At 33.3% G+C, this 13,388-nt stretch overlaps 2 protein-coding genes across 8 annotated transcripts; both read right to left on the reverse strand.

The window, feature by feature from the left end:
* Positions 1-530: 530 nt before the first annotated feature.
* On the reverse strand, positions 531-4,021 carry LOC100809488 (protein spotted leaf 11). Of its 3 annotated transcripts, XM_014773431.3 has the most exons (4): positions 3,652-4,021; positions 3,437-3,514; positions 2,741-2,798; positions 531-2,468 (listed from the first exon to the last, which is right to left on the reverse strand). In XM_014773431.3, the coding sequence occupies exon 4, from the start codon at positions 2,412-2,414 to the stop codon at positions 717-719; it is 1,698 nt and encodes a 565-aa protein (XP_014628917.1). In that variant the 5' UTR covers positions 2,415-2,468; positions 2,741-2,798; positions 3,437-3,514; positions 3,652-4,021; the 3' UTR covers positions 531-716. The 3 variants fall into 3 exon arrangements, with proteins under 3 accessions (XP_014628917.1, XP_006576363.1, XP_006576362.1); XM_006576300.4 differs by lacking the exon at positions 2,741-2,798 and having other exon boundaries at positions 3,454-3,514; XM_006576299.3 differs by lacking the exon at positions 2,741-2,798.
* Positions 4,022-6,439: 2,418 nt separating this feature from the next.
* LOC100797778 (serine/arginine-rich splicing factor RS41) lies at positions 6,440-10,154 on the reverse strand. Of its 5 annotated transcripts, none has more exons than XM_003521281.5 (6): positions 9,891-10,154; positions 9,610-9,761; positions 7,748-7,860; positions 7,166-7,404; positions 6,730-6,993; positions 6,440-6,635 (listed from the first exon to the last, which is right to left on the reverse strand). In XM_003521281.5, exons 2-6 carry the CDS (start codon positions 9,713-9,715, stop codon positions 6,599-6,601), a joined length of 759 nt encoding a protein of 252 aa, XP_003521329.1. In that variant the 5' UTR covers positions 9,716-9,761; positions 9,891-10,154; the 3' UTR covers positions 6,440-6,598. The 5 variants fall into 5 exon arrangements, with proteins under 5 accessions (XP_003521329.1, XP_040870260.1, XP_040870261.1 ...); XM_041014326.1 differs by having other exon boundaries at positions 8,030-9,761; positions 9,891-10,010; XM_041014327.1 differs by lacking the exon at positions 9,891-10,154 and adding an exon at positions 8,030-8,278 and having other exon boundaries at positions 9,610-9,748.
* Positions 10,155-13,388: the final 3,234 nt, after the last annotated feature.

Here is a 13,388-nt window from a genome sequence, read left to right on the forward strand (position 1 = left end):
TTGATTTAAGAAAGTAGAAGCTTTTCTTAAAGAAAACAAAAACAAAAAGAACAAAGAATAAAAACGAAAACAAAAAAGGAGAATATTCGAGGCTTTGCTAAACCTGCCTAGAAAATGAATATTATTTGTTTATTAAACATGCAAAGCCATTAAAGAAACATGCAGCAATGCTCAATGTCTCAGAAAGCTGTTAAAGAAGTTTGTAATAAGAACTTCCTTGGCTTATTTTCAGATAAGAAAAATGCTAGACTTGCAGTTATGTATTTCTTTGATGAAAAAGAATCTTAGTAACTGCACAAAATTTGGTAAACTATTGATGACTTCAGCAATAGCATATTTTGATTCATTTACAATACAAATACCATTAGGGATCCAAGCTTGACAGAATATGGCTGCATGGAAATGTGCCAGCTAGAGAAAGGGAGATAAATCATCACAAGTTTTTGAGACTTGAATTTTACACTTCTTGACCAGAGTTCAAATGCTAGCAAAGTTTCTAAAAGGAAAACCGATGAGAGAATCAAAGAGGATGCAGAAAGATAAAATATTATACAATCTAAACATTGATTAAACAGATTACCAAACTTTCTCATTCCACAGTTTACACTCTAAGCTACTTGTTTCATATAGGCAATGAAACAACATTGACAAGAACAAAAGTAACAAAGAAAAAGCTTCAAGATACAAATAGTCATTTGAAATTTTCAGTGGTTCCTCTACTTTCTGCTGAACAAGCTTCTCAATTTCCCTCTTTCCAATCGCTCTAGCAGCTTTTTAGCTCCTGGAATGTCCATCTCTGTAAGCTTCTTCAGATACCCAATTGCTCCGTATGAAATCATCAGTTTCTTACATTTCTTACTTGGAGAAAGTGATCCAAGGCAAGAAACTGCATACTTTTTTGCAGTGTTCTGGGGGCTTGGATCAAGCAACTGGACCAGATTTGGCACACTTTTATCATCCTTCTTAACCTCTCTCCGATTCTGGGACAGAACCATTAGGCTTGAAATCGCTTGAGCAGCAACCTCTCTAGCATTATTTGCTTTAGCCTCAAGCATCTTTATAAGAAGAGGGATGCACCCGGCTTCACCAACTATTTTCTTCATCTCCATTGAGCTGCAAACACGGCAGATGATAGACGCAGCAGCTTGTTGAGCACCCAATGATCCGGACTTCAGCACGTGAACCAAACAGGGAACCAAACCAAGAGAAACTAAAGTTTCCTCAGAAACTGATCCAATCAGATTTTTCAAAGCTCCAACTGCAGATTCTTGGGGAAGTGGACCGTCAAGATAAGCCAGAAGACTCCTAACACCGCCTTCTGATATCACAGACTTTCTCAGATACTCATTGCTTAAAGTGAGATTCTGCAAGCATTCTGCTGCATACTCTTTGGAACCTAATAAAATTCCACAGTTAAGAAGACTGATCATAACCCTCACAATACCTTCTTCAGCCAAAGCCTGTCTCACCTCAGGAACAGCTGATACATTTGTCAAAGTACAGGCGGCAGCTGCCTGCGACACAGAATCACCACTTTGACAAATCTCAATCAATGGCCGGACACCACCATGTCCAACAATTGCACGAGTTGTTTCAGCTGACATTGACAATCTCTGAAGAGATAGCGTAGCCTTCTCTTTACCCACAGCACTACCAGATTCGACAAGCCTTATGAGAGGTGGCAGAACTCCTTCAGAAACTAGCCACTTTTCACAACTTCCTGACTCCACGAGAGAGCATATAACGGTAACTGTCTTCTCCCTTATCCTTGGAGATGTTGCTGTGAGCAATTGGACTAAAGCAGAAATATTGCTCCTACCAAAAACAGCCAAAACATTCTTCTCATCCTCTTTCATAACATCGTAGAGTCTGTCTAAGGCTTTGTGCTTTGCTTCCAAGTGACCAATCTGAAGGCGCGCAAGTAGTTCTCTTATATTGTTGTGTGTTGCAATATCTGATTCTGCCATAGAACCTAACACTGTTAATGGCAAAGTAGCTTCACCAAGCACGCCCGTCTTGATCAAGAGACCACAATCCTTCAAATTCAAATCCAGTTTCCCAATTAATGCATCGAGATCACTCTGCATCCGAAGTTTGCCCTCATACTTCTCCTTCACACACAACTCAGCCAATTCAACGGCTTCTTTAAGTGTCTTTGACACAGCCTGCAATTGCTCCTTGCAAAGAGCATTCTTGGAGAAACAAGGGTGGCTTGACAAGTCCGATAAACGTGACGGAATCTGCTCCAAATTTGAAATGATCATCTTCCACCTACCAGGAAACCCCTTAACCTCCCTTGCATTAGCAAGAGCAACAGGAACAAGTTCCTGTGCATGCAACAACCAGTCTTCTGTGGAACGGGCTTCAAATGCAACCACATGGTTATCTTTACTAGCTTGAGTAGCTTCCACCATGATTTCAAATTTGGGTGGACTGGTCTAGTAGAATTGAATTGATGATCAACAAAGCTGTAGAATAGAAGAAAACCAAGCTCAAAGAAATTACCAAGATGCCAATTTGTAGAAAAGGCAATGATATTATCAGCATAAAAAATTAAAAGGTTGTGGAGCGGTAGCAATCATAAAATCCGTAAATTATAAATTAAGACTCCAATAGAAAATTCTCAGACATTAAAAAGAAATAAAAAAGACTACACCAACATCAATAACTTCGAGAATCTTATGATCACACACAAAGCTTGTTTGAAAGCATAACTCAACCATCATGAAAACTGAAGTACCTAAAGATGCCCCACGAGTCTTTCTTTTCCTTACTTTAGCAAGTGATCCTTTAATGCCCTTTTGGAAATTCCAAACCATATATTAAATTTCGATGTGAATAAGAAAAGACAAGCTAAACCATAGTTGATGAGAATAGCTATTGATGAAAGTGAGGGAATTGGCGTGTAACGGCTAACTATTGAGTCCAATTAAGAAGCCGTCGGTGGATAATATTATGCAAATCAAAAGCATCAGGCCAAAGAGACCCACCCCACACACATGGTATAAATGTAATACAAAAAACCTCTCAAGGGTATTTTGGTCATTGACAAAAAATCTCCTTCAACTTTACTTATCAACCATGAAAAATTAAGGTTGGTGAAGAGAGAGTATCAAAGTTAAACGTAGGGAGTTTTGTTTGTCATGTTGATTCCAACCCACATCAAGGGTTCCAGTTTCTACAAGAGAGGCTCCTCAAAAGTGGAATTCTTAAATGTGTTTTTCCTTCTTTCTCCTCATAAAAGCTACCGGTTTGAGAAAGGGAAAGGCTTTACTTTGAAGGAAAGACACAAAAACAAAAGCCTACATCTACAAGTTGTATACAACCCAATTACATCCAATAAATAACCCCTTATTTTTATTTATTGCTATCATTATTACTATTGAGTATTAACATTGATGAAAATTCAAAATCATAAATGTAAATAGTAATATACCTCAAGCAAAACTTAACTTGCTAAATCTTCAAAAGACTTGATCTTGTAAAGAGCTATCACTGTTGTTCTCCACTGTTTCTGCAAACCCAAAAGACATAAGAGAAAATACTAAGTTCACAATCAAATGGGAAGAGAAAGAACAAAATTTGTCTTTTCTTCTATAAAGATATCAAAGCAAAGAAGCAACATAAAAAGAAAACACTTGAAGGACCAACCTTTAAGAATTAGTTACTAAGACAACAAGCCAAGCCTTCGTAGCTTAATCTTCAAACTTGACACTCTCTATCATACACATACACTATAGTGTACTTCAGAAATGGCTATAGAGAGCATCAACCAAATGTAAATGCAAATGCTTCCAAACTCATCAATCAAGACACAGCTGAATTTATTTACTTCAAATCCACCATGCCCTTCATGTTAATTTCTGAGAATCAGAAGCATCTTCTCTGTGGTGATCAAGTTTTGAAACAAAAACCTGCTACAAAGTATTTAAGAAACTGCACAAAACGACAAAAGAAGTACAATACAAACAACACAACGTTCACACCCACTATTCAAAAATCAAATTTTTACCAGCGTGGAAGCCAGTGCCAGCGTTGAGGGAGAAATGGGAGATTATGTTTCGTGTGATAGGCTTAAAGGTCGAGCATCTTCGATGACCGGACGGTGGAGATTGTAGTTTGGACAGACAAGGTTACCGTTGCGATTTGTTAAAATTTGAAAATACTAAGGATATTTTGTTTTTTGGCCCGTTACCAAGGTGATGACGTGGAAACTTGGCACGTGTGATGGGGCAGATGTTACTTTTCAAAGTGACTAAAATCCCACGTGTGAAGGAGACGTATCATGAGGAACTGTGTTAAGTTCAGTTCGCAGTGTTCAGCGTTATGGTTTTTTGAATTTGCAAACATTTGACATTGGTTTTGTGGAGAAATTGCGAATATGCCACTGATTAAATGTTTGGTGAAGCAAAGCATGTGAGGTTGTTGGCTGGTAAGTCATAGAAAATAGAAAATAAAATAAAAATTGGATTATTACTTGTTAGTTCCAATTCCAATTTTTATTTTATATATAAATGGATTATTAGTTGGGTAATTAGAGAATCATATGTAAAATGGAGTAGAGTATCAATGTTAATTGCATAATCAACTCGCATTTCAAAAAGGATTAAAAAGATTAATAATTTTTTTGTTTTTTTAACCAAGTTTTTATCTTTTACTGGAGCAGATTTAATTAACTTGTTTTAAAAGGAAAAACTAATACTTAATCCAAGTTCTTGTGTTGTAGGAAGGAGCTTTAAAGGGGGAAATTATATATAAAAAAGGTTCAAAATATGTAGTATAATTAATTAAAAGTTGAGAAGAAAGAAAAAAAATCAATATAAAAAGTTCTTAAGAACTTAAAACTTTTAAAGTAAAAAAATATAACAAGAAATCTTAATGCAAAAAAAAATAATTAATAGTCTTCAATTATAGAAACAATTAGTACTTTAAGTATGATTTCGTGATTTGCGGAGAAATTGTAACTACTAACATACAGTCAAAATGATTGAAGAAATCATTTACACACGCTATTCTAGTCTTGATGAGAATTTTCTAACACAAATTGAATTGACAACGATCTGAGAAGCATAGATTGATGCTTTGAATGATTTTGTTGTCGTGTCGTAAGCTTGATCAGATTTTGTAAGAATTGAACGTGGAAAAAAAAATCAATTTATGATAAATTAAATAAAATAACTACTATTTTACACTTAATCACATTTAAGCAGGAAGCCTAATCCGTAAGATAGATCATGCTTAACAAATCCTCTACAAATATTAATTCCAACATATTTTGAATATTTAAGTATTTTAAAAAAATCAATATATTATTTTTATGTATTGATAATATATTTTTTTATAACACATGTACCACTACGCAAAATAATTTGTCATTCTGTGTATAGCTCAAGAAGAAAATAAATAATAACCGAATTTCTATTGAATGAAAGGAAAAATAATGTCATACTTCTTATACTCAATTTTAATTAAAAAATTTATCTTCTATTTACATCCTCTAACCAGATGTGTTTGGAACAGCTGAAAAAATATTAGATTATTTCAATAATGAATTATACATAGTCCAAGATCCAAGAAAACCTGTTTGAACCTGAACAAATATCCAATTTAGGGCATCAATCACTTCATTTATAGGCCGAGATAAAAAATTTGAAATTTTCATGTTGATTTTTTTCTCAACATAGTCATTGTTTTCTTTACGGGTGTATTTGATTAAGAGAATTGAAATAAAAAGGATAAAAATAGAAGAGATTTTTTCTCAACATAGTCATTGTTTTCTCAACATAGTGTAAGAGGTATTGATCTCAAAAAATACGAAATTTTTCTCCAATATTATTTCCCTACTTCATTCCAAACACAACATACACGTTACAATTGAATTTTAAATCTGATGGTTGAATAATGAATATATTAGAGGGGAAAACACGGGGGCTTAATCTATTCAGAGTTTGAACCAAGTGTCCAAATTCATCCGAGTATTACTAAAGTCCAAAATCATGCTATAGCATGAACTTAAAGTTCAAAAGCATCCAACAGAACTTATACGACGTATATCCCACAAAACAAAATAAGACAACTCGCTGATCCACCTCAATGAACACTCGTACGTTACAGCCGATGGCTACATACATAGCATAACAAGATGCACAAAACAAATCATCAAATCAAAGAACAAGAGACAATACCAAAATGGCCACTATGATGATCTAGAGTGAAAACCTAAAGACAAACATAAGAAAATTAAAACAGAACAAGCAAGAAACGTCTCTACAAGATTAAGCCTGTGAAAGCCACTAAACAAGACTCACTAAACAACGCCTCTTTTATCATAATATGAACCACAAGCAATTAGGATCAGGCTTACCTTCGGTTTAAAGTATGGTAAACAAAAAAAAATATTTAGCAAAATAAAAACCATAAAATTTGATGAGCAGCATAATACCATCTAATATAGTGTCATTTGCACATTAAGGTTCTAACCAAACATAGCATAACAGTAAATACAATAACAAGTTTGAGTTTTTGCTGCCAAACTATGGACTAAAATGAAATTAAAATGGTCTAACAACAATTTCACACAGTTCTATTCAGCTTTTCCTCAAGATCGAGACCTATCTCGGGGTGGGGGAGACCGGCTGCATGAACAGTAAAAAAAGTCAAAAGTATAATGATGTATATATATCATAAAAAATTATTTTAAGAAAATAAAACAAGTAAATTAGATCAAACCTATCATATCTCCCATTTATTGGGCTTTCAGCTCGATCATACTTGGGGCTTCCTCTTGGTTCTGGTCTGGAAGATGGATTCGATCCATGACCATAATCTGGGCTACCCCTACCTCTACGATATGGACTGGGGGATCTACCACGACCATATCTCCCATCAGGAGAGTCATGGCCTCTTCTATCAGGACTGTATCCATTCCTTCTGTCTCTGTCATCATCATCTCTTATGGCATACTCCACAGTGATAACACGGTCCATAAACTTGCTGCAAATCGAATCAAACATTAAACAATCAACAAGGTTTAAACTAATAAGCAATTATCCCCTTTTCCCCATACCTTCCTTACCCAGGGTACTAGAGAGTATTTCAAAGGATAAAAGTTCAGGGAATGGGAGGACAGAAATAACTAGTCAACAATTGCGAAGGCAATTACAACCTCAGGTTGGTCGCCTCCAAAGCTCTAGTAGCATCCTCCTGGGATTCAAACTGAATAAAAGCAAAATTCCTTCTGATTCTTATATTTAATATTTTCCCATAGGAATCAAAATGTCTCTCCAGATCCCTTGTCCTGGCATTAACGGGATCAAAATTTATAACAAACAAAGTTTTGGATGGTCTTGAATTAGATGAAGATTTTCTGGAATCACCACCTGACCTTCTACTGTCACGTTCTTGCTACAAATCACAACATATTTACACAACGAATGTTAAAAATTACAATCTGAACAATAAACCAGAATTACAATAAAGGCAACCAAAAAAAGCAGCAGCAGCTGCTAAAGCACCAGTTCATTTGAATACACAAACAAGTGTCAACCAATCAGGCGATGCACAGTAAGTACAGATTCTCAGAAATGACATTCATTGAAATGAACCAAATCAAACAAAAAAATAATTTTAAACAAGAATCCCATGTCATTCTTTGCTCCCCAAGCATCATGCTTTGGTATGTACATGAGGTAGTATAGTAATCATCACATTTTAGTAAGCACAAGTGCAATTTACTACCACAACCTACCTTAGTCCACTCAACACGAATCCGGCGACCCTTTCTACCAAATTCTGTTCTATCAAGCCTTCTGATTGCATACTCAGCATCACGTTCATCTTCCATGTAGACGAAAGCAAACCCTATGAAACAAAAATGTTATGCATAAAACAGCACATAAATATTTAAGTTAAACAATTGAAGACCCCTTTCATGAAGATGGTTTATAGAGGAAGGCCACATCAACTTTGCAGATGATAAAAATTCAACATAAAACACAAAAATAAAAACTGTCAAGAAGTACCACAACACCTGCCACAGTTGCGAAATCATCATGGTTTCTATGTTGAAACATGTTGGAAATTGAACACTGAGCAAAAGTCATGAGGAATGAAAAAGCAATGAATGCTGAGGGAATGCAGAATGGCAGGGCTAGGGCGAATCAGATTATTTCTTCTGGAAAAATACAAGAAGGAGAAGCTGGGGCACATTCTAGAAAAGAAATGCAGAGAAGCACATCCATCCAAGAAGAGCATGGACATTCCAACTTTCCAAGTAATCCTGCCACAAAGAAATTATTGAGTATGGGGGTTCATATCTAAAGACAGCTTTCTTTCTTAAAGAGGGAAAGAAAATGTACATCCATTCAAAAGAAATTAGTCAAAGAACATCATCTCGACCCTTCTAAGAATCATTATAGGACGGAAGTCAAAGTTGACAGTTTTGGTTTGTAAATCATGGAAGAATCAATGGTGGACTCCAGGTTGATGAGCGTGCTCCAATTCACACACAAGATGAAAACAGAAAGTTTTAAAATAACTAAAGACCTAAAAAATTTCGGCCAACAGAAATACAAGGATTTTACTATTTGCACTCTCATTTGCCAAATATGCAAAGCAAATAAGTGACTGTTTTAAATGTTTAATAATTTCATAACCAGTACCATGTAAAACATTAAGTCTATAAGCTTTCTTCTTTCTGTTTATTTGTGTGGATGTATCCAAACTGACATAAAAAAAAGGGGTCAAGGAGTTCTTTGAATGATGATTGCTTTCAAATGGTTGTACATTACATTTTCCTTTCCCAAATATTTGTGACTCAACCCAATAGAACACTTCCATCTCAACTTCCACGTCTTCAAACACCATCATTCACCGCATAACACCGCTCACCAATCTGTCAACCTGCTTTATCGCAACAGAACACATCTCTGAAACATCCAATCTTCCTTTTCCATACAATCCATCCCAATACCACATGGCAAATCCAGCACAACAAAACAAAACTTACAGTTATCACAGCCAAAATTCAACATTGCCACCCAATATATCAAACTCGTCATTCAAATCAGAATTCGCAGTGCAAGAATACCCAGAAAGAAAATTGACCAGCTACAAAAACCAAGCCTCAAAAAGAAAGTGTAACTAAAAAATGGTTCAACAATTCATTTGGTCTTATGTTTTTGTCGCTATCCGAGAAAACAATACGTTTTAATCACTAGTTGGGCTTTGGTTCCCAACGTTAGCACTAGAAAAAAATTTCTTCAGTATAAAATCACTACAAAACTTTCTGAAGGTAATAAACTACTGCAAAAAAGTGTATACCAACTAAAGCTTACTGTTTTCTCGAAAAGGGGCTAATAGTGTATTTGTAACAGCTTCATCGTGAGAAAAAATAAATTAACTTTTTACGGTGAAGCTAACACGACAAAAAGTTGCTTCTACTTTTTCATGGTATCAACATGATTTTGTGGGGTAAAATTGATTATGTGTTACACAAACACACTACAAAACTTAAAATGAGAACGAGTACAGGGACCAAATGAATAGCTTAATCCTAAAAACTTAGAAAAAATTTAAATTAAAAATAGACGATGTTGAAGAATGATATACCGGATTTCATGTCGACTCTATCAACCTTGCCGTATCTTCTGAAGAGCCTCTCCACGTCGGATTGACGCGCGTCGAAATCCAGGTTTCCGCAGAAAACAGGTTTCATCTTTTTTTTTTTCCTTCCGAAGCTTCGAAATCCCTTCGCGCGCGACCTGCGATGCAATGCAAGGAAAAAAAATGATCGTCGTGAATCGAAAATCAAAGAAAAAATAGCGATTCGGATCGAGGGTGGAGGGGGAATAAGGGAAGGTGGATCTGAAGTTCCGTGGAAAGATTGGTACCTTAATGAAGGGAGTGAGGGTTTGCGATAGAAACCCTAGGCGTGAGATTTGGGGAAATTGCGAAACGCGAGAGAAAGAAAGCGAATGTTGGAAAGTGGAGAGAGAAAGAAAGAATGGGAGGGGATGAAGGTAATTATCACATCAAATCATATATAGCCACGTGGCTACCACGATGAAGTGAGTAAATAAGCTATGATTGGAGCGTTTGGGGGTGCGTCTATTCCTGTACCCAACTCCTCCTACTTGTGTTTGCATATGAATTATATTTTTTTTCGCCCTCAATGATAAGATATAATAAGCAGATTTTTTTTCCTTGTAATAAAATTTTATTTTATATTATTTTGTATTCCTTATGTTACTAATTTATTTAGAGTTTAATGGTGTAAAATTAATTTATATAATCAGTTTATGACTTTTTTCTCATTTATTTATTAAAGATAAGTTTAAGTTATACTGCTAAATATTATTATGAGTAAATAGTATGTAAATATGGTATGCTTGATTTAGGGGGAAAAGGTGAAAGGAAAAACAGAAAAGTGTGATAATTTTACAAGTTATTTAATAAAAAAAGTAAACAAAAAGAAAGTTAAATATGTATGTAAAATATCATAAGTGTTTATAAAAAAAATACTACAAATACTCCTTGTAAGAAATAAGAATATTTTAGACATTTAATGCATTATAAAAAAAAATTCTCCCTTTCTTTTCATTTGGATATATCACAAAACTAATAAGTTTTTATACTATTATCTAATTATTATGCATGTTAAGTTTATTGATTTTTACATTAAATATATATGATAATTTTTTCATTAGATGGCATTGTAAAACAAATTACACTAATAATATATAAATATTATTTATGGAATCTGGTATAAGTTTACTGTTAAACTAGTGACAAACCAAATCGCACAAGTAGAGAGTGTCATGTCCAAAGGGATTTCATTCGTGTACAAATAATTTGTCCAATCCAAATTCTAAGCAATAGAAATGAATGTTTGATTTAATTTTGAACTATTATGCAAACTTAAAAGTATCATAAAAGTAGTAAACAAGAAAGACAAGTGGAAATAGGACACAACTACTAAATCAAAACCACAAACACTTAGAGTTTAAAAAAAGAAGAGAAAATGCATAATTATGAAGTTATTAGGTGTTTGGCCTCACTAAATCACTCTTGAAGCAATGTTAATAGTGTTTTTTTTACTCGATGCTCAGTTAAGTGTTACCCTAATTCATAAAATTATCCTAATCAAAATTCCTCTTGTAAAAGGGCCTAAATCACCTCACTTAACTTCTAATCCCTTAGCAAGTTAAAAGAAATGACTTGGATCACAACAAGGATTAAAAACAAGGCTAATAAACCACATTTTATCCCTAGACACGAGTTTTATTAAAAGTTACTTTCAATTTTTAGTAATGATAACATTTCTCAATGATTCTCACTCTATAAAATATGCAATGGGTGACCAAATCATGAACAAGACAATATAATAAAAGAGAGTAAACAATAACATCGAAAATGAATATTAAGTAGATAGAATAGATAATTACATCAAGAGTTTGAAGTGCACCAAACCCCCAACAAAAGGTGAACTAGTCTTTCATTGTCATGAGAAGTCTTTCAAAAGAAAGAAACACAAAGTGGAAGAAGAAGAAAATGATCAAGAACTAAAAACTAACTTAAGTTCTATGTTTGTGTTTTCTGTTGTGCCTTAGACTGATCCTCTCCAATTCCAAAAGAATGTCCTTTTATATTGGGCTCAAAGCCTTTATCTTGTCACTTTAGAGTGTGATCTTTTCATTGAGTGAGACATACTCGTTGGATGAGTTTTTTAAGAATTCCAAAACACACTTCAAATGTGATTCCACTCACTGGACGAGCTTCAATTTGTTGGACAAAATCTTCAACAATTAAAAATATGAATTTCTTTTCTTCACTCAATAGTTTTTACTCGTTGGCTAGTTTCTCCTAGTTGGACGAGTCCTTCTGATGATTTGACACTTCTTCACTTTTGAGCTGTCATGTGACCTTGTTTACACAATTGCTTTTGTTGTGAGAGACATAATGAATAACATCTTGAATTGGTGCTCCAAAACCTTGACCAAAAGAGTAAAAACTAAAAAAAAGGATTAAAATTTTATTTACAACCTAAGATTCTATAAAATTCTATTTCCTAACTAAATTGAGGCTAAACTAAAGCAAAATTGAGGAAAAGTAGATAATTGTTGTGTTATTTGTAATTCAAATGAAAAGTATGTACACAAATTATCATTTACTCACAAATTTTAACAGATATAAGTGCAAGTATGAATACCTTAATATCAGAAGAAGAAAATATCACAAAATAAATAAAGAGAAAGATCACATTCTTTAATTCACCAAAAAGAGAATATATATATATATATATATATATATATATATATATATATATATATATATATATATATATCAAGTTCTTTAATCCTTTATGCCAAACGAAATATCACATTTATAGTTCAATAGATTGAGTAGAATTCTTGAGTTATTGTAAATTCTCAGTATTTATCTTCAATTCTTACAGATAAAAAAATGTTAAAAGATAGGTCACATTTCTTAATTCACAAACAAAAAACATTGTTCATTATGATGTTTTATGATTATGTTTCATAAAAGATTTTTGTCTAAAATTTTAGTTTAATTACTACCTTTGTTTCTATTTATAAAATTGGAAACAAAATGTTGGTTACTTTTTATAAAAACCAATTTGATAATATTTTTTATATTAAATATTTTTAGACTAAAATATTGGTCCTTAATTGAATATGATTATAAGAGAGAGGTTGCATTGACAAATATTTAAAAGAGAGGAATGACCATTAATGACAGTGATTTTTTTTTTGAAAAAATATATAAATTAGGATAAATTTATTCCTATCCATTAAATTGATTATTTTTCTTAATATTGAAAAATTAGATAGTTGAATCTTATAAATAAAAATAGATATAAGCTATGTTCGACAAAACATTTCAATTAGTTTATAACTTTTTTTACTAGTAGAAAAACTTGTTTGATTGTTTGGTAAATAAGTTCTATAGCAATTTTTTAGTAGCTTCTAGCTAGGGGTGTGCAAAAAGCAATTCGGCAAAAAAACCAAACCAAACTATTTTGAACCGCTTTAACTAGTTTATTTTTATATCCAAATCAAGTTGGTTTAGAAAACTAATTCAAAACTGAATTGATTTTAGAAAAATGGTTTTGAAATGAATTGGTTTTAAATAAGTTCTAAATTGGTTTTAAGAATCAAAATGGTTTTGAATTGATTTTTGAATTTCTTTTTTAAATATTTTTTTATTCAGGTGAAAACCAATTTGATTAACCAAACTAGTTTTGAAATAATTTGGTTAGTCAAACTAATTTTGTAAGACAATGCACTTTTTTTCGAAATAATTCAAGCAAAAATCAATTTGGTGTAGGTCCGACTACAATTTGGTTTGCTCCCAACTAATTTTTTTGG

The sequence above is a fragment of the Glycine max genome, chromosome 3, assembly GCF_000004515.6.
Source record: "Glycine max cultivar Williams 82 chromosome 3, Glycine_max_v4.0, whole genome shotgun sequence".
In the NCBI taxonomy this organism is placed as follows: domain Eukaryota; kingdom Viridiplantae; phylum Streptophyta; class Magnoliopsida; order Fabales; family Fabaceae; genus Glycine; species Glycine max.